The 22587-nt window shown below is 35.8% G+C and overlaps 1 protein-coding gene across 1 annotated transcript; it reads left to right on the top strand.

The window, feature by feature from the left end:
* Nucleotides 1-6370: 6370 nt before the first annotated feature.
* LOC113332553 (protein NRT1/ PTR FAMILY 5.8-like) lies at nucleotides 6371-8700 on the top strand. The gene is made up of 4 exons (XM_026579095.1): nucleotides 6371-6508; nucleotides 6613-6830; nucleotides 6932-7533; nucleotides 7641-8700. Exons 1-4 carry the CDS (start codon nucleotides 6445-6447, stop codon nucleotides 8455-8457), a joined length of 1701 nt encoding a protein of 566 aa, XP_026434880.1. The 5' UTR covers nucleotides 6371-6444; the 3' UTR covers nucleotides 8458-8700.
* The last annotated feature ends 13887 nt before the right edge of the window (nucleotides 8701-22587 follow it).

Genomic DNA, 22587 nt, shown 5'->3' with positions numbered 1-22587 from the left:
TTTAACTGCAAGGTTTATTCATTGAATGATATCATATGAAAACAATAACGCTCACCGAAATCAATCTCAAGACTAAAATTTAAATTATAATTTCATCATGTCTTAGCAATTGAAATTCATAAAGTTTCAGTCAAAAATAGGCATTATAAGATAATATTATTATGATAAATTATATATGTGCATATTATGGATCAAAAGTTGTTCTCAGCTGCGTATTCTTGGTGTGCTTTCAGGTATCCAGCTTAGGAGATATATAAGTTTAGTTTTAAATTTAAGTAAATAAGAAATTAAGAATCACAAAAAATCTTATATGTTTGAGAAAGATTGTTGCTGAAACCTCAACACTCAAGTCTGCTGAAGTACGAACTTTAAGACCTCCATCAGCATTCCTTTGACCTGCACAAAATCCAATAGAGTAAACCAAAAATGAACATAAAATAGATACATAATAACCTATATTTAAAAGTAACTAAAAATATCTAATCGAAATGAGAAATTCAATCACGTTGAAATATTAATCTAATTCTGAACAAAAGAACAGTAAACTCAAACTATAAAGTTGATAAAATTTTCTTTGTAAATGGAAGTTACACATGCATATGGCTTGTGTAATCTGCAGTTACACATCCATATGGTTTGTGTAATAGAAAGTTACACATCCATATGGCTTGTGTAATCTCCAGTTACACATCAATACGCCTTGTGTACACAGAGCGTATGTGTACTCAGAGCATATATGTTATATTTTGTTGGCAGTGCTAGAAACAGGGACATCACATAGAGATACTTGCGATTTTTAAACAATAAAGTCTATTCAAAAAATAAGATCAAATGACTCTTAATCTACTGAAAGTGTAATATACTATTTGCATCGTATATAATTAACATCTGCTAGTGCAACTTCTTTTACAGTCTACGCAACCCATAAAAGAAAGTTCTTAGGAATACCGTAATATCTTCCAACTACTCTTTAGACTCATCGACTCCTACAATGTCAACAAACGTGATTGCTTCACTATGTTCATCGACTTTTTCTCCACCAGAACCCCTATTTTCATGACTTCTCAGCTGCACAGCTATATCTTGTATGAACAACATACATCTTCCATACTCTGCAACATATTTGAAGCACCGATTTCAAAACACATAAAAACAATAAAAAAAATATTCAATCAAGCCTGAAAAAGTTTACGAGAAAACCGTTGCATTAACCCTAAAACTGCAACACATAACAAATTGTTATGACATTAAGAAAACACTTCATGCTAGAATCATAAGAACTTTACACAAGCCACAATTTAGTAACCTAATCCATTTTACCTATACAATCACTTCCGATCCAACTTTTCCTTACATCTCTTTATTCTTCAGCTTTAGGTTTTTTGGATTTGACAGCATCGTTGCTAGTAATTGACGCCCTATAGAAGATATTAGCTGATACAAAATTGACATAAAATTTCGATCAAATATATTAAATCTTGAAATCGTACTACATCATGATGTTTAAATTTGAACAACCAAATCATATAGATTGAACTAAAAATAATCTTTTAAGAATATGTAACACTGGAGATGAGCAAAACTCAGTTCGAAAATCAAAGTATATAAAATTCGTATCAAATAGATGGGTAAAAGAGATAATGATTCACTGATTTCAAATCTTAAAACCGATTTTTGATCGAGATAAAAAATTAAAAGATCTATCGAATTTTGTTCAAGAACCCTAGAATTTTTTTTGAATTTTATTTTCAAAATTTTCTTCTCAATAGTAAGATTAAGGTGAGATGATGACAGATCTGACTCCAATTATAAGTTCAATAAGATATTTATGATGAAATCAAGCTTTTAAAAGTTCTCAAAATCATAAAACGATCTTGCAGAAATAAAAATTTGAAAATCGAAGAATTAAATCTAGCTATAGAACTGAAATGTTAACGAAACTTACATGTTCGATTTCATTTTGTATGTGAATCTTCTGATTCATTTGTTGTTGATGATTATCATTTCTTTTCCATTGATTTTCACTGAATCTCCCAGGAACAAGTGATGTTGATGTTGAATTTAGGTGTAATCACTATCTTTGTTTGTAAATCTTAGATCTAAATTTTGAAAAAACATTTTACTGAAAATCTCGATTAGAAGTTGTTTCTCCTCTTCCTATTTTCTAGCCGAGAGAGAGTAAAAGCAAATGAGAGAGAGAATGAAAAAAAATGAACTGAAAAACGGAATCTATAGCTAATTTTATTAGTATAAATACAAAAGGGCAGGTTTGGTATTATTAGAAAAATTATTTGTTAACAAGCCCTGAATTCTAAAGTTTTGGGCCTAGAAATATCAAAATGTGAAAGAATGGAGTTGATAGATAAAGATCCATTTTGTGGGGCTTCTCTATATTCAACCCATATAGTAGGGGGTTATAGTATTTTTCACGCTCAGAAAAGCATCGGAGAGAAGAATATGAATTTGGAGTACGCAAAAGAGAGCGAGAAAGGGAAGATGCACGCGACATAGAAACGAGTCATCACGAGAGAAGAGAGAGGTGAAGAAATCGTGAAAGAAGAGAAAATCTGGAACACAAATACCAAAGATATGATGGAGGGAGAGAAAATGACTCAGAACGCGAAGATCAAAGACACGGTAATAGAGAAAGAAACCGGGTAGAACATGGGGAAGAAGGAGAAGACGCCAGAAGAGGGTAGGTAGGAAAAGATGACGCGAACTGATCTATATTGAGATAGTTGGAAAAACTCAAAGCAGTAATGGATAGAAATAACAGAAGAGGAGGAGGAAGAATTAAGTTGGCAGAAGAAATAGGAGAAGGAAATAACCGTCAACATGTGGTAGTTACGGGGAAAATATGGAAGTATGTCGGATAAGACAGAAAAAAAGAAAAGACATGGTAGCGCCAAATTTGACCAGAATTCTAGCATTATTCAACTTACGGAAAAATAACGCGAGAAGAGATAAAATGTGGGGGCGAAATATCGCACAAGACAAATACACAAACTTCGCTTTGTTTGAAACAACCCTAATCATGAAAACATATATAGAAATTACCAGATAACAAGGTGAAGAAACAATCATACGAGAATAATAATGAAGCATGAACGAATGATCATGTGAAACAATAGCTTGAACACTGTACTGGAATAAGCGCGAAAAGACAGGCATCAATCCGATAGATAGGGACAGTTTTCAAAAATCTGGCGTATAAGATAAACTAAACATAATCAGTCAACTAAGATCTTGCACGTGAATTAAGACTGTCTTTATTTGATAAGCTCGCCTATGTAAGGGATCAGAAATAGAATAAAAAAGGAGGGAGAGCAATCACTAAGAAGGCATAAACTAAGGGATTAGTTCATCATAAAATTCATTTATATGTTCATTATTGTCATGTTATATTCTAGTGTGATTCCATTATAAGTGTAACGTACATTCATAATAGAAGATTTTTACAAGATCAAACGAGCAGTATCAAAGTGGTGCATAATATCATTAATATTTGAGTTAACAAAATAACTTAAGATTTGTATTATTATCATTATTTGGGTGTAGTTATAAGATTTCCCACAACTACATATACAATGCAGAAATTTGGACTTCCAGAATTATTCACGGTTAGGTTTTGTCTTATTCTTAACTAATTGTATAACACTTACGATTAAAAAACCGCCCAACCGTGAATGTACATGTAAATCCAAATTTACGTAAGAAAATTCTTCTAATCCAACCATAACACATCCAGATATTCTTCTTTGGATCCCATGTTCTGATTTTTTTTTTTATTTCCTTTTGTTAGAAAACAATCTTAGCCTTCACAGACGTTATTTTATTTTCCTTGGAGATTTTCATAATTATGTTGTATATGTACGTACAGAGGTGTAAAACGTGTCGTCCCGACACATCCCGACACACGAAGTCACATGCTTCACGTGCCATGTGTCGTGCTGTGCTGTGCCAACGATTTAAACGTGCTGTGTCGTGCTATGCTTTACTAGTCAAAAGCTAGGCACCGCACATCCCATGATCACAACACATGAATAAACGTGTCGTGATGTGCCGTGCTGGCATACGTGCTATAAACAATTTAAAATCACTTAATGTATACATAAAGTCGGACATTATCACGAGAATTTGAATAGACAACATATCATTTGAAATTATTTCAAGTAAAATTAACAAGTTTGTTCAATAAAAAGAAATAACACGTTTTTTCAATAAATATTAAGAAGTAAAATTATTTCAAGTTAAATTAACAAGTTTGTTCAATAAAGAGAAATAACCCATAAAATATAAAATTGGATCATTGTCGTGTAAATTAATGTTCTAGTCAAATATATGTAACGAAATTATAACATCGATACTGAAATATATTTTCCAAATATGTAGGTATTATATGTGTTGTTATAAAAATAAGCCAGCATAAAATGTCAAAAACTAGCTAGAATAGGGACTCTTTTGTGAAATATACACAAAATGTGATGTATTATGCCTTGTTATATGGTATACTTGTGCATGCTATTACGTGTTTTCTTAACGTGTTGTGGTGGGCTGGGCCACGTGCTTATCCGTGCCGCGTGTTGTGCTACTGTGCTGATTAGGCTAACCCAGCCAACCCACAAAATTAACGTGTTGGGCCATGCTGGGCTAAATCACGTGCTGGACTGGACTGTGCTCAGATTTTAGCGTGTTGTGGTGGGCTGTACTCGTGGTGACGGAGCCCAATTTACACCTCTACGTACGTACACTTAGATTATGTCTTTTTATGTTCACGTGATCAGTTTTGTTTTTTGGTCATTTGTAGAAAGTAGTGTTGTAGTAGTAATAGTTTCATTCTTGTGCTATTTTGAGGCTCCAAAGATCCATTAATAAGATTTAAGATGAAACCCATTTTTGCCAGTTTTGATTAGAATGTGGCCGAGGTTATTGTTTCGGTGAAACAAACTATGGTGTTATGGTACGGTGACTTGGATACTTTAAAGTATATTAACGTTAATTAATTAATCAGAGAGATGGGGTGTGCTTTTGTGAAGTCCTACCTCCCACCGACCTTTTTCTATGATCATTGATCAGTCCACTTATCTCCATTACATATATGATCATGACCTCTATAGCTAGCTGTGATATTTCATCAAGACAGCACAAATGGTCACGTGGATTACTGTGCCAATTGTTGTGACTTGGACCTATATTTTGTATTAGCAAGTATTGGAATTTTAAACCAATCAATAGATGATGGTCCAAGTATTCATTGCCATGTTCAGGTTTATATTTCTCTCTGTATTGAAACCATTTTAGCTTCATGTTTGTGAGTTTTTAGATATGTTTCCATTTTGATTAACTTATGAATTGATTTGCGTGGTCACATGGCATGACAAGTCTCGCATTGTATGTTCAGTCACATAGTATTACAGATATTGATATCTATGACGTGACCTGGAGTGAGTGAATAGTTAATGACTACTCCTGTTTATATTTCATAAAATTACAGGTTGTTAAATGGAAAATGTTTTTTACAAAAGTGAAAAATTACAGATAAGCAACCTTACTGTAGAGTTGTGATGGAACATCCAATTGTTGTTGCATTGATTGATGATAACAAAGCTGAGAGAAACGCACCTGTAAACCTTTCTCTAAACAATGAACTTGAATCCACATTCTCTATATAGATTGTTTTTCAATCTTCGGAACTCGATTATTCATCTTTACGACTGCAAGAAGCAAGGAAAATCCACCAAGTTACTCTTAAATCAATAAGGTGAATATACTTGACGCATAATTAATTAAGTAATGTGAATTCCATAAAAAACTCAATACTCATCAACCAGGAAAGCACTCTTTTTAGTTTCTCTTGGAGGCAAATACAACATGTACCAATACATATACATACACATCATTACGTATGTATTCTGATTTCTATTTGCATACGGAATGATCACGCTGTTTTTGTACCACACTCCGATTGAGTTTAGATTTTTGTTTCTTTTCTATGAAAAACGAAACAAAAGTAAAAGTATAATGACAAGAGGAAGCAAGTTAAGTACATATACCACGACAAAATGAAACAGGCGGCCTAGTTCATATACAATTAGCATCCAATTGGATGATGATATAATAACAATGAGATACTATTGAAAATTAAGATTCATGCTACCTTTTCAGTCTTCCATAATATGGATTTCCATATATGTTCCTTTCATCGAAGTCATTATACCCTCCGATGATTAAGTTTTGATTATTTGTTAATTAAGTACTAGATAAGTGTTGGTTGACGAGGATGACATGTCGGTCAAGGAGAATGACATGTGGGTTTTAAACTTGTTTTTAATGAGTGATAGATTATGTGACTTCAGATTTCTAGCAAGCACAAAAATAACATGTGCAGAGAACACTGAGTCTTGTCTAGAGCGACAGAGTGAGAGGGGAGGAAAGAGTTAAGTCATGGTAAGAGGTGGAGGGAGATTACCGTCTATCATGCTAAACAAATCATGTATTCTTATAATTGGTGAGAAATTTGATATCTATTTTATCTTTCTAAGCTATATTCTTTCCTTTGTTTTAGAATTATACTCCAATTAAGACCATATTTTTCTGTTTTTTATTCTGTAGTGGTGGCTGGTGTAGAGAGGTTTGCGTTCAAAGGTGTTGCCTCGAACCTTGTAACGTATCTGACGGAGGTGATGAAGATGAGCAATTCAACAGCGGCAAAAACAGTCAACAGTTGGGCTGGAATTTCATTCTTGTTGCCGTTGTTTGGAGCATTTCTTGCAGACTCCTATTTGGATAGATATTCTACCATGTTTTCCTCCTCTATTGTTTATGTTGCTGTAAGTAATTAGTTGGCGCATTAAACACTTCGTATAATTTTGAGAAAGCTGATTAACTGTACATTGTTTTTTTTTTTTGGTTAATAATTGTATAAATGTAGGGACTGGTGGCAATGACATTAACATCACTGGTATGGGAATGGATAGCTAAGAGTACTGATGACCATGAAAAGACTAGTTCAAGTCCATGGTCTTCTTTTCCTCTGTTTTTGTCTCTATTTTTGATCGCTTTAGGACAAGGTGGATACAACCCATGTTTGCAAGCCTTTGGAGCAGATCAACTTCAACTTAGGAAAAATGATAATCAGTTACCAACTTCGAACAACAACGAAGATGGTGATGCAAATGACGAAAATATTTCTAATGAAAGGATGAAAAGTATGTTCTTTAAATGGTGGTATTTTGGTATATGTAGCGGGAGTTTGCTAGGTGTATCGCTAATGTCCTACCTTCAAGAAATATTTGGTTGGGGATTAGGTTTTGCGATTCCTTGCATTGCCATGGCTATGTCTGTTACTCCTTTCTCATGTGGGACTAGGTTCTATACAGTTATCGACCAACAGCCCAAGTCTGTTAGAGGTAGCACCGCAAACATGATAAAAAGCTTAGTGAACTCTATTAAGGGTGCTGCACAGAAGTTAATGCATCGCGATTATGTCGCCCTACCCACAAATCAATCTGACGCAGAGGCAGGCGAACTTGAGTAAGCTCTTCTATTTCGATTGATGGAAACTGTTTTCTCTTAAATGAATAATATTTCCTGTAGAGTTATATTGGTTTTGAACTCTTGTTTTTACATGTCATCTATAGGCCTCAGCAGAAACCACTATGTAGCCAGCACTCTGGTGATCAACAATCCGACAACATGGTAAACAAGCCTAACGGTGAAGTACCAGTAGTTGATACAGTTGAGGAAACAAAATCTGTAGTGCGGCTCTTGCCAATATGGGGGATGCTATTAATGTTTGCAATCATCTTTCAACAACCAGCTACTTTCTTCACAAAACAAGGCATGACGATGAAGAGGAATATCGGTAACCATTTTATGATCCCTCCAGCAACATTACAGAGTGCGATAAATGTTTCTATAATCCTGTTAATGCCTTTCTATGACAAAATAGTAACACCAGTTTATCGAATAATTAGTGGAAGCGATAATGGGATGAGTGTGATGCAAAGGATGGGTTTTGGTATGTTTTTATCAGTAATTGCTATGTCAATCGCAGCAATTGTGGAGACAAAAAGACTTGAAATTAGTAGAAGAGAACCAACCATGAATTCTGTTCCATTATGCATTTTCTGGTTACTGCCCCAGTATATCCTCTTGGGTATTTCGGATGTTTTTACAGTTGTTGGTATGCAGGAGTTTTTCTACAGCGAAGTTCCTAACAAGCTGAAAACTATGGGAATGGCTTTACATTTAAGTGTTTTTGGTGTTGGAAGCTTCCTTAGCGCAATCTTAATATCGTTCATCGAGTTTTTTACAAGTGATAGCAATGGAAAGCATAGTTGGTTCTCAGATGATATGAGCGAGGCCCAACTAAACAAATACTACTGGTTATTAGCATTCTCAAGTGCATTAAGCTTGTTTTTCTTTGCAATTTACTCACATAAGTACTACAAGTAGGTGAGTTGAAACACATAATGGAGTATAAGAAAGTTATATTAACTCAGCTAGAGGTCATAATGAGGGTTTGTTATTTCTTTTGGCTTGCACTTGGGTAGTTTATATAGTGTGTTTCAGGAGTATCTTTATTGTTTGCCTGTACATTAAACGTTCAGTATCTTGAGAGTCTATTATGTTGATGTAAAAAAAGTTGTAATTGTGTTTGATTACTAGGTTATTGGATAAATAAATCTGTGAATGAGATTGTACATACAACTTTTGATGCTGGCTGGTACTTTCTGCATATACATACCTGAAAATGACAATCATGGAAGAGAATCCTTTGAGGTCCCAGAGATGCATGGTAATGTAAATTCCATGGAGTGTAGACCCATTCCGAATAACTTTTCCTTTCATCATTCAAGTCACGGGTGATGATCTTATCCTTCCAAATACTTCTCTTAGTCGAACATATAGGGAGCTAGTCGCAATCGATATGTGCAAAGAATCTTAGGTGACTCACCCAACTAGCTAATGTTTGAACTCCATAATCATCTTCCTCCAAGTACATTTGTATTTGAGAATACTTTATGCAAGTTGTAGATTCCAAACATTATCCATTTTTTGTACTCGAAGAGTTCTTTTCTTTTTTTCCTTTCAATGTACGTAGTAATAGATTAAAATAAGTTGTGGCTCATATCAAGGGACAGTGAGGATTTTCAAGGTGCAAGGGATAATCGTTTATTTGTGCATCAGTTAATTGTGCAGGAAAATATTCCGATGGACTCAACATACTTCAAACACCATGTTGGCAGGACAGAATTAAGCCCATTCTTAATCCTCCTCTGCACAAACGGTAAATTGTTTTTTAAGCATCTATCACAAACGGAGGTGGCACAAATTGGATGCAATATTTTACTACTTGTACTTAAAAGGGTTAGAGATCTCCACATTAAGTTTAGGGTTATTATTACTACATGTACTTACAAAGGGTTAGAGATCTCCATATTCAGGTTAGGGTTATCATTTTATCGACGGGTGTAACGTATTTGATGACTGACAAGTAGTTGTGTTTGGTTCTTGATTATTTTGTTTATTTCAGCCCAAACATCTTGGTGTGATAGTAGAAGAGTAATAAAATGGATTGACCACTGAATTGTGCACCAGAGACACTAACCTAAAGTCTGGACTAAACATGCGCAATATGTATTTTTGCTTGCTCTAGTTACGTTACAATCTAATTGACTCACAGACTTGATTTTAACTTATAAGCTATTGAGTTCAAGAACCGGATCATTAGATCTTAAGAATTTCCACCGCGCTTCAGTTCTCTTAACAATTTTGAATTCCTTTGATAAAACTCTCAAACATAATTTTTAAAGCAAGCAAATAAATATATAAAAACACTTGCAGAGCTTTTCATGACAGCATCAGCGAAGCTTTTATCTCTGCATTTGATGTGGACTTTGATGAAATGTCTTAAGACAGAGGTTGGTGATTTTGAATAAAGGCTTGGTTATTCAGAAGAGTAGTAGTAAAGAATGTTTCAATCCAGCGAAAAAGATATTCCCTCCGTCTAGTTTGCACAATTTTTAAGACAAGGATGTTAGTAAAACTTAGAAATGATTTATCTCTTAAACTATATCACGGTTTTTCGTAAATTTTATACCGTTGAAAACCATTTTAAAAAACCTACGTAACGAATATAAACATAACTACCAAACTTAGTGAATTGGAAAAAAAATTATTTTCCATGTTTTTCTCCTTCATCTTCTCTAACTCTACTCTCTCAATAATTTTACTCAACTAATAATAAATCCATCTTTTAATTTAATCTCACTAATTGTTTTTAACTAAATCATTCACTAATCATAACGTAAAATTAATTAAGAGGGTAGATTAGGTATTAAATAAACAAAACTAGTGACAAAACCCCTAGGTGACCAAACTTGTGGTACAAAAAATCCAACCATATTATTTTTAATAAATAAAAACTATTTGATTAAAAAGTGGCACAAAAACCCCATGTCAAATAATAATGAGTAAATTTAGTTTTTATTATTTTTTAAAAATCCAAACATACCCTTTTTATCTTCATTTCTTCTTCTTCTTCTCTCTTTTCTTTTTTCTTCTTTCTTCCGCCTCCTTCTCCCCACCATCATCACCACCAGCAGCAACAAATAGCTCCGCGAAAACCAGAAGCAACACCTCTGTTACCACCATCAGCAACACCTTTGTCTCCTCCGTCTCCTCCACGAACAGATCCGTTTCTTTTTCTTCTATTTTTATGTTCAGATCTATCACCTCATTTTCGTTCCGTACCACCACCAAATCGACGACCATTTCCAAGACCACCATCACCTCCTCCTTAACTTCTTTAGGGTTTATTTATTCCTCCGTCAACACCATATCACTGTAGAACTTAGAGTTCCAAATAACTTGAAGTAGAAGAAGAAAAAGAGGAATTGGATGTCAGTAAAATAACAACAAATCAACATATTGTTTGGTGAATTGGGAATCTGGTGCTCATCTCCATTGATTCACTTCTTCAATAGTGGTTGTACAACCACAAACCATGACTTCAATCTGGTGCTAATTTCCTACTTGATTTCATACGAGTTGTTGTTGAATTATAATTTTATATGAGTTTCTGTTGAATCCATTTGATTTCTTTTTTTGAAATTGAGATAAAATTTTGGTCATCTTTGTTAAATCTGCCATTGGGTTTATATTTTTATGATGGTTTGGACCCGATTTTGGTTTTTTTTGGGTTGAATTGATTTTACATTCCAATGAATTTTAGATCTGAATTTGAAGTCATGATTGTTTCAGTTTGATTGATTCGTTGTGTTAATGATAATTTTAGCTCAAGCACTTACAAGAGATGATGTTTGGTATGTAAACATATACACCAACACAATAGTTCTCTGAAAGTGTTGGAAAAGGCAAATTAAAACACTCATGAGTGAATTTTTGATGAAACCAATTTCGGTTTCATCTAATTTTGGTGAAAGCGATTTTGATTTCATGTAATTTTATTTTAATTTTTATAGGTGAAACTAACTTTGTTTCATTTTTTTCATCTGCATCAAAAATATATTCCTTTGTCATTGTCGTGTGTAGCTTAATCAAAAGACTCATAAGTGATTTAGGTATAAATGAGAATCCGTTACATGGTTTATATACATGTTATTTTTTTACTTCTAATTCGCGATCTTGGTTGTGCAAAAGTTATCTTTTTACATGTAATGGTTGAATACGTTGTATGAGGAAGCAAGTCAAGTTGCTAACGACGTTGTCCGAAATATAAGAACAGCGGCTTCCTTTAGGTGATGGCTTTGGGTAAAAAGAAATGTGAAAGTCCAGTTTAAGATGGTATAAGGCTTGGGCTAATTTGTGGGATTGCATTTGATTAATGAGAGCTCGATTTGTGGAGTTTGGAAGGATATAATTTTTTTTAAGGGTTCCCTCTATAGCTCTCAAAACCGTTCACTGAGATATTATTTATTATATAAAGTTCTTGGAACAATTAAGAATGGTACACATTTATTTAGTTATTCATTTCCACAGTTTGTGTTTCACATGGGAAGTTTATAATTGAAGTGGACCTAAAATTTTCACATTCTTTCTGTCTGGATTGTTTAGTACTTACATATAAAGTGGTACTACAGGGCTGCAGGTTGCTTTCCACAAACAACAATGAATTGCCCAAGAAGCTTAATTGTTATACAACGTTTTCATAGAAACCTGGAAAAAAAGGTATCACCTGGACTACCTTTGAATTCTTCATCATATATTTAATATCTTTCTTTTTCTTATTTATTTTTGGTACAACCTATTTTGTCGACGAAACCAGTATTGTTGGCAAATTTATGGGATTGTTCTCATTGAAACTCAACTGTTTGTTGCTTTCATTTCATCAATTTTGTATCAAGCAATACTAGTCGGTTTACTTTTTGTAGACGAAACCAATTATTGGTGGTACTATGATTTATGATGAAACAAGTTTTGGTGAAACCGTTGTTGGTGGATTGATTTTTCTAATAGTAGATGAATTTTGAACTGAAGTTTGTCTAAGTACTTTAGTCTAAAATGTTGAGATCAATAAAGTGTGCATTACTGTCTCTTAGTGAGGTCCATTTTATGGACTAACTTTTTAATTGAAGTCTATGCCAGTTAAAGAACTGGTTAAGGAAAGTGTACAAGTTGTTTGGTTGTGCAATTATTGAAAACTTAAGTTGTGTTTCCACAGTTAACTTAGCAGTTGACATTATGTGGTTTGTTAATATTGAGCTGTCATGCATACATTTCAAAGTCATATTTTGCAGTTCAATCTGATAGTTATCATCTATGGTTAGAGTGGTTAGACTAGGTGCCCCTTTTGAACTTGAAAACTTGTATAAGTACCACAATGTGGCCCTCTTTTGACTCCTGCACCGACACTTGTGTGCAGCGTAAGTGAAGGAGGTATCTCCCTAAAACATGCTCTTTTTAATTTCCGAGTACCTACTTGAGATGATTTGAGCATATGGAAAGAGAAAAGTAACTATTCTATTCTTGTTGGCCAATATTCTTATATCTTATTACTGATATGTTGGAACTGCTTGTGTTTGATTCAGGGTGTCAGGTACTCAGTCAGACCCATCAAATTGATGCTAGAAAGGAGAGAAAGATTGAGACATTAAGGACTGCTCTTGGGATGAATAAAGTTGATGAAACTTCTTTACTACAGGAAGAAGGGAAACAGGAAACTGTTCTGGAAACAGTGGAATCTGATTCTGAAATTAGGTGAAGGAGAGGGTCCAAAAGAAGGTTTAATAGAGAAAAATGATGGCTAGAATTGAAATGGGAAGCAATTGAAGGTGGTGAATTGGATTGTGGAGCTGATTAGAGTCAACTAGGAGATGTTGTTGTCGCTGCTTTCATATTGGCAGTGTGCAAGTGTAGCTGCTGGTATTGTTGATATGGTTATTGCAGTGATGGGTTTGATATGGTTATTGCAGTGACAGGGTCTTGTGACGAGTTTCATTTGATGCTGCTAGTAAGCTCCGGTTGCAGCTGAAGTTAATATTATAGAGAAGGTGGTACTGGTGTTGGATTTGAGTTGGTTCTCTATGAAGAATGGTTTGAGCTGATGCTTGAGAATGGTTTTTAAGTACAGTTGCAGGTTGAGAGTGTAGAGAAGAACTGAGATGCCTATGTTGGTGATGATTATGAACTGCAGCTGGTGATAATCAGAATCCATGGAGGAACTGGTGTTGCTCTGGTTGAATTAATATGGATATTGCAGGTCCAGTTGAAGATCAAACTGAGCCTGAGATGGAGCATTTGTGGTGTTCAGGTATGAGCTTGAACTGAAATGCAAGGCAGTAATGCAGTGGGTATGGGATTTGAAGTGAATTTGTAGTTGCAGGTGCAATGAAGTGCTGCAATACAATGAGGAATTGCCTGTAAACCTAGATGGAAAGATATACCAGGTGAAGCTGAGTAATGGGTCTTGAGACATAACTGGTGGTATTGTTGGTGAAGCGCAGAAACCAATTATGGTTTCATCTTATTTATGATGAAACCAAAATCGGTTTCATCGTATTTCAACAATGTATTTCTATCCATGAAGATGTATAATACCTCTTAAAAAATTTCTTGCTGGTGATTTCTTACGAAACCAAGATGAAACCAAAATCGGTTTCATCTTATTTATGATGAAACCAAAATCGGTTTCATCGTATTTATGATGAAACCAAAATTGGTTTCATCGTATTTTTGGGAGGTGGTGGTGGTGGGCGGTTGTGGTGCTGGTTTTGGTCGGCGGTGGTCGACAGTGGTGGTGCTGGATGGTAGGGTGGCTGGTATTGGTGGTGCAATTACGTAGTATCGGTGGTGGTGGTGGTGGTCGGAGGTGGTGGCGGTGGTGGTCGACAATGGTGGTGCTGGATGGTAGGGTGGCTGGCAGTGGTGGTGCAATTGCGCAGTATCGGTAGCGGCGGAGGGCGGAGCGGTGGTGGTCGGTGGTGGTGGCGGCGGTGGTCGGTGGCGGCGGCGGTGGTCAATGGTGGCGGCGGCGGGCGGCGATGGTCGGTGGTGGCGGCGGCGGGCGGCGGCGGCGGCGGCGGAGCGGTGGTGGTCGGTGGCGGCGGCGGCGGTGGTGGTCGGTGGAGGCGACTGAGGTGGTGGTCGGAGGTGGCGGCGGTGGTCAGTGTCGGTGGTCGGCGGCGGCGATGGCGGAAGGTGGCGTTGGCGGTGGTCGGAGGTGGTGGAGGTGGTGGAGGTGGTGGCGGTGGTGGCGGTGGTTATCGGTGGCGGCGGTGCTTATTGGTGGTTGTTTATTTCTTGTTGGGGGTGATAATATAATAAGAATTAAAGTGTGGTTGATTTTTGTTTTTGTTGGAGTGATTTAAACTAGAAGGGTAATATAGACAGTTTATATTAAATGGGGTTTTTGTTAACAATTTGTTTTGTTGGAGTTTTTATATATGGATAGTGACACCTTTGGGGTTATAACTCGCGGACCGTTAAATAAATAACTAGATATGGGGTGACCTAGAATTATTTCTAATGCCTTTATCCAAAATAAAACCATGGTCTCAAAAAAAAAAACCATGGTCCCCAAAAAATAAAATGCCTTACCCACTAAAGGGTAGAAGCCCAATAAAAAGTAAAAACCCTAGCCAAAAAGAGCCGCAATTGATCCTTCACCAACCTTTCCAAGTATGTCGATCATCTGTAATCCCAGTGAGTTGTCAATGGCAATCTTTTTGTGCACACTTGCTGACATCTCCGTACTGAATCTAATGCCAATCTTTTTTTAGTTAAGCTGTCCCGACCACTAAGAGTATATGTAATGGCAATCTTTCTGATTGAATTCAATGAAATTCTCTTCTTTGGTGCAGCTAATGAAGTTAAGACTATGTAGCGGAGGAATTAAACGCACATAAGTACATGATGGAGAAGCTATTTTTTGGAGTTTTATTGTGAATCCATGTTAGAGAGATGCAAAAATTAAGCAGTGAAACTCAATTATTGAGATAAGATTTCAAAATAAATAATAATACATGGATCGATTTCGATTTTCCTAACTTCATTAATAGAATGAGTAATTACAACTGGTCACCACAACAGATTATATTACAGATCTTGATTATTTCATTTCATTTTACGTTGCGTAATTGGTTCACTTACATCTTAGACTACCATCTTTTATGATTTTGCTGCTGCCACTGATGTTGATGATGAACATAGGATGCAGATGGGGAGAAGATGTGGTTGTTTCATTACATTTGCTTTGTTCCTAGCGTTAGGGTTTGATTTACTTTCTTCCTTTCTCTCGACATACCAAGGAGGGGGGCGCAAATTGGATCTGCAAAAAAACCTATACACTAGCTATATACAGTACATAAAAGGGTTAGGGTTATTATTTGATCCAACGGCTCAAATGTATTTGATGACTGACATCTATGAACTCACCGATTCGATCCGATCCCTTTCAGGCTGTTGGGTATTTAATTATTTGTTTCCTCTAGACAATTGGTGATGTTAAGCTACAATCTCGATGGATCTTCTCTACATAGATAGATGAGACGAGACGAGGGAGGGAGGGAGGGAGGCACAGTTTGTTGAGCGAAACTACACAATACTACTATTTATAAGGGTTAGAGATTTAGGTCTAAGGTATCACCGTTGATTTCAATCTTATTTGTTTCATCTAACAGCTGTAACGTGTTCAATGACTCAACACTATAATTGAGTAAAAGACGGCTGAGCTAGGAGTCTGATACTCGTGGAGGATAGATAGGGTTTTTAAGGTGCCATATGCATTATTCGTCAATTACTCTGCTTGATGCAAGTATAGATTCCGATGGACTCATGAAATTTAGAATTTTCCTCCAAAGTCACTGGCCTTATAAGATATGATGAAACTGCATGGGAAAAAAGAATTACTTATTCAATATTAGTGCAACTACAGCCACTAGAGATATTCAATGTACAATTGTGAAAATCTATCCCAACAAGTATAGGGTTAGAGGTCATGGATTTGAGCATTCCCATATGGTGCGCTTTTTAATCTTCATCTGTCATTTTACTGACTTGCTTTATTTTTGTGCAACTCCTGGAACTTCTGATCCAATTTTGAAGGCTTTGAAATCAAATTTGTGGCTTTAATGTGATCTTACATGTTTGTTTTAATTAGAATTCATTTATGAAATCTTAAAATTTTAGAAACAGTACTGCAACTAAACAATGAAACTAGCGGGTTTGTGACTTGGAACTAACCCAACTATTTTTTTCTTTAGGATTATTTCTCTAGAAACTAGCGGGTTTCTGCAAGTTTCTAGTCTCTCTCCCAGTCCCTTATATGGATTTCAGCCAAATGAGAGACTGAAGCCCTAAAATGATATCCAAAAACTTAGAATACAAATACAATTGTTACTTACACGTCTTTTACATCATACTTTCGGTATTTTCACACTTTTGTGCTCCTTTCTCGAAATTTTAGAGGTTTTCTTAAGTTTTGATTTTTCATTTTTATACGAGTACACCAAACAAATAATGCAATATGAACATAATTTTTTGTTATGATTGTAATATGATTAACATAATCTCTATCAGGAAATCGTCGGATATTCTTTTTTCAAAAGAAAAACAAAGAACACATCTCGAAATCAAACTTTGTATCCCAGGCCAACCAACGCATACAAAAATAATTTGAAATTGCATCCTCTGGATTAATTTTGTCTAATTTTTTTTGTTTTCTTGATACGAAGAAAAGGTTTTATTAATCTCAATGAGGTTCCCTTTAAAGTACAGACTGTAACCAAGGAGAAAAATCTTTATACTCCTCTAAATGAAGTTTATCAACCCTTATTGATCAATTTCTGTAAATACAATAACCACACTGATCAATGAAAAACATCTGCATATTTGGCGATATTTGGCCTATTCTGCGCCTTTTTTCAACGTACGAATGAACGACAATAAAAATCTACACATGTGTATTCCAATCACAGATTTGATCAAAGGAAAACAATCCATAAGAAGAGTTATTAGATAGGCTATTAGTATCTCTTCAACTGAATTTTTGAATCTTTAAGAGTTTCCTGGATTAATAAACTGATAAATTGCCACCCTTCACCGGCTGGTCACCAGGAATAAATAAAATACTGTACTAGTCGGAATTTGGTTACAGTTGGGATTAAAAACCAAAGGAATCCAAATCAACTAAAAAAATTTCTATAACAGTGAAAGAATCGAAAATGAATTTCCATACATAAGCAGATAATTATGACTCAATAAACCCTTCAAACATTTTTGCTTATCAATTCTTTCCAACATAAATAGTGTATGTCTTTATTTGATTCAACTCTCTCCATTAACCAGGCTTTAACTTGTCTATCCTTGACTAATAAGATCTTTCCGACAGAGATAGGCTCGTTCCAAACTCCCTCTCCCCTTTTGATTAGAATCGCTGATATAGATGGATACTTTACTTTCCTGTGTTACATCTCTAAGATACTTAAAAAAAAAAACGTTTTGATGAAGCTGCTGAGCAGGCTACATCCTTCCAAAATACCTTCGAGTGGCGGAGCCAGATATTTTGAATGAGGGGGACTAAACTTTCTAATATAAAGCATTAGTGGATTAAATACAAAATATATGATTAAAGTAAGGGTGTTTTTATGGTTTTAATGACTTTTGGGGGGCTAGAGCCAGGATTAGTCAACCCTTGGCTCCGCCCCTGCCGCTTCAACCCCCACAATGCGTTTGGGAAGATCACACTTTACCTTGGTACGGACTAACCATCCTCATCAGTGTTGCATCTGACTCTGAATCCAGTACAACATACCAAGGCTCTCTCCTCTCCTCTCCCACTCTCTTCTCCCACTCTCTTCTCCCCTCCTCCCTGCAACCTTCACAAACTTTTCAAGCCTCTTGTTCTATGCATTTGGGGCATTTAGCTCTATATCTAGTTTGAGATATTGGGTTTTCTTTTCAACCTCACAGATCGGGTCTGAGCAGCACATCATTAGTTCGGAGGATGGGTTTTCTAATGATGTTGGATGTTTGATCTTCTCTCTTTGGATCTAAGTCTTCTAAGATTTCCTTGGTATTTTCCTTTGGGTTTCTGTTTTACAGAGACGGCTTCCAAGTACTTTGATCGAGAGTTGGGTTCTTCATAGAGGCTGAGTTTTCAGTGATGTGTGGCTGATTTGCTGGTTTCTCTTGAATTCCAATTATTTTTCATCTTTTTTTTTCAATCAACATCATCCGAAATCACTAATTTCATCTGAGGTACTTGTTTATTGATGAAAGAAGTGGCGACGATTTCGTTATGGTGGCTTGGTTATGGAAGATGTCTGTGTATGGAGGTGGATTTCATTCAAGGGTCCGACGATAGTAACGGCAGCGTGGTTCAAATCCTATCCTTAATGGTTTTCCTGTCTAATTTTGCACTTTTCTTCAACATCATTTTCAATCAAAAGCTTTGAGTAAAACTATCCTAACTTTTCTAAAGCGGTTTCAACGGTGGTTTGATGGATCTGGAGTTGATGACGGTAGTACAGATGATGGCAGAAGTCTTACAGTTTAGGCTTTGCCCCACCAAAAAGCTTCCTATTTTAGCAGTGGGATGGTGGCGCAATTTGATTTTGACAGATTCCAGCGTCAATTTCAGAGCTTGGGTCGCGGCGGCGGCTGCAATTTCAGTTGTTCCATGTTATAATTTCCTTTGGTTGATTTAGGGTTTTGGTAGGTTTGAGTATTTTTTTTTGGGCTTTCCCTTGTGTGGGCTTTCCATTTGGGTCCTATGACCGACATTTCTATGTCGGTACATTGTTGGTAAATCATCTATGTGGGTTTGGTGCAACAAAATTATGTACATAAACATTTCTATATATGTGAATTTATTTACCGATCAAAAAAAAAAAAAAAAAAAACATACCAAGATGTTATCAGCTGGGTTACATCAAAATTCAAAAACACACAGCTAGTAGTATTAGGAATCGAAAGTAAACCCAAATGCCATGATATTAGTCTGTGGGATATATGGCTTCTCCATGGATATGTTTAGCCCCATAGGCATAGTGATCTGTGAATCAATTAAAAATAATACAAACATGTCATCAGTCGGGGCATACTAAAAAACCAAAAATGCACATGAAGTAGTAGTAATAATTCAATCAATTGAAAGTAAACCAACCAAATACCTTTTGAAGGAATGGAGGGCGGCATGAGGTACCTACAAGAGTTCACAGATCCATCAAAACAAATGTCAGATTTTTATGTTATTCACAAAAACCACATTACATTGAGAGCAGTAGTATTATGATCTTACTAATTTGTTGAGAGGAAATATCATTATGTGTAGTGACCTGCACTACAATTAAGTAATTTCAGGGTTCAATCCTACAGGATTTACTCTGTAGAGATTGGGATAAAAAACCTCAGTGAGGCGGAAGAACAAACCAAAACAATTTCTATTTTGATAACTAGAAAAGAGAAAACAGTTTTCTACATAATAGGGCATCAGACTAGGCACATGTGCCACAGACACACACACATTACTAACTACAATCAATACATGGGTGCCCTGAGCATGAGACATGAAAATGCCCGTCCCTTAAAGCTTATCCCTGACCTCAAGGATAAATGTAGGAAACTTCGACTTGAGAAAAGCCGTGTCTTCCCAACAGTAATACCCTTCAGTAATATGAGACCATTGTACAAGCAGTTGAGGTATTTGCTGTCGACCCTTGAGAAGCACACGAGAATCTAGCACTGCCACTGTTTTAACCTTCATCAAACCATGCTTGTCCAACGAAGGTAAGGTTGTCTGTGGTATGATACCTTGACCCACTCTCTTCTTTAATTGAAACGTGAAAAAAGGGATGAATATCAGAAGTAGGAGGTAGTTGGAGTTTATATGCTACCTGACCAATACGTTCCAGCACTTCATAAGAACCAAAAAACATGGCAGAAAGTTTCAGATTTTTACGCAGTTGTACTGAGGTTTGCCGGTATGGTTGCAAACGTAAATAAACGCAATTTTTTTTTTGATAAGGTCTTTAAATATTCCATTTTTTTTTCCTCTGTGGAACGCATATCCATTATCAGGGTCGGACATTACAACGGGATAAACCAGGCTATAGCCCAAGTGAAATTTGTGAAAAAAGTGAATTATCTTCTATTATATTGAGGTTTTAACTCATACTGTTTGTGAACAGGGAGTTTTAGGCAAAAATTTTGGATGCTAGATCAGATTGTGAACGTCCATAGGAGCTACCCTCCGAGGCTTCTTTTTAGGGGAAATCATGACATGATTGTGGTATATTTGTTGTCAAGTGGTTTTATGAATGTATTTTTTATATACTTACTTTCATAAAGAACGCTTTTTCATGCCATACAGTTCCACACATGTTTTACCTCAAATATCATTTCCATGCGATTACAAGATATAATTGCACTATTTTGGAGAAAGTTTAGTTCACATTCCCGCGTACAAAAAAAAACAAAATTAGTGAACCTGACTGAATCGGACACACGCATCTTCTAACTTGACAGTTGTGCTATAAATTCAGCATACCAGAAGTCATTTACATGTCTTCTTAATAACATTTTGTCAAAAAATCAAAACCTTGTTCGGCTTCTCTAAATTATACATTTCTGCTAGTTTTTTCCCTAAAACTGACCAAGGATAAATGTTTATATAAAATCATATGTCTCTGATAAGCATACAGGAGAAACACAAACATGAAAAGAAATCCACAAACCAATTCCAGTTGAGACAAAAAGAAAGAAAGAACAACACTTACTCATAATCAAGGCTTCCAAGTGGACAGGCATTTGCACCAATCAGAGCAATCTGAGAAGTGGTGTTGATCCTTTTTCTAAGAAGTGGCTCTCTAATCATGTCTTTGTCGAATAAATGTGAACCGTTTCTCACAATTTCCTTTCCATCAATTGGGAGTGCCTCACTTTTTACGTCAATCCCATTATTATCTGCTCGATCCTTTTGATAACACTAGTATTTTACTTTGGCAACTTGATTTTTTCAACTATAGGTGAAATTCACTTCTATTTTTCTACTCGAATATTGAAACAAAATCTATCAATTGTTTACTTCTGCTTCATGTTCTTGTCTATCCTATGACATCACTTATCACTACATCAGTATGAACATTTAGAAGTTGATATATATCTGGCTTCCAAAGTTTGGTCTTTAACCAAAATAGATGTGGATACACTCAACTGACCGTTCTGAAAATCATAACTTAAACTTTCTTAACATCCTGATCATGCCATGATCGAGATAAGGTCAAGATGGTTGAGATACAACAATTTATTAGTTGTAAGCGTATTTTGTACATGACAACTAATGCTAAGATGGGAACAGAAGAAAATTGGGGAGAATTCAACTACCCTATGTGTAAAGAAGCACCAAAAAATTTAAGAATGAAACCAACATAAATACAATTCAATTGGGGCAGCTTCGAAACCGGAATGAACACAAGAAGGATATGCACATTTGAATTACTTTGGAGCTGTAGCCATCCTTTCGATTACAATCAAAACACCATCACTTAGTCGTTCTTTAACTTTCTAGCTGAGATCTAATCACATAATCTTTGTATCAGAGAAATCTCCCTGAATCAATCGACACTTACAGTTTGAAACATCTTCATCCGTTTAAAATTAACCATCTTGAACTCGTGAATTTCATTCACATCTTCATCGATTTAATTATCTTGAACTGGAACCTTTTGACGTACAAATAATCTTCACACTTTCAGCTGAAACCTTTCGGTAATTAGAATCGGATGACCAAGTTATCTTTCCGGTAGGAGTACCTTGGAATCTTACTTGAGACGAGATATCATAATGCTGCTGAGATCAATTAAATTCATAGGGGGTGTTCTTGTTTGTTCTTCTTCCACCACATTCCCATACGAAACCACCACCTATGATAGATCCAGATCTACATGATTCCATTGTTGGTTCGTTCAAGGTGGTTTATGACGGCGTTATTGAGGGAAGAAGACCCTTAGAAGATCTGAGAAGATCTGGAGATGGAGAAGAAGAGGAGGAATATGTTTTAGGGTTTCTCTTTGATGGTAGTAAAAAATATCAAAACCGGTCAAAGAAAGTTAAGGTCACTAT

This window comes from Papaver somniferum, unplaced genomic scaffold, assembly GCF_003573695.1.
Source record: "Papaver somniferum cultivar HN1 unplaced genomic scaffold, ASM357369v1 unplaced-scaffold_131, whole genome shotgun sequence".
NCBI classification, from domain to species: domain Eukaryota; kingdom Viridiplantae; phylum Streptophyta; class Magnoliopsida; order Ranunculales; family Papaveraceae; genus Papaver; species Papaver somniferum.
This window is presented reverse-complemented; position numbering and strand designations above follow the sequence as displayed.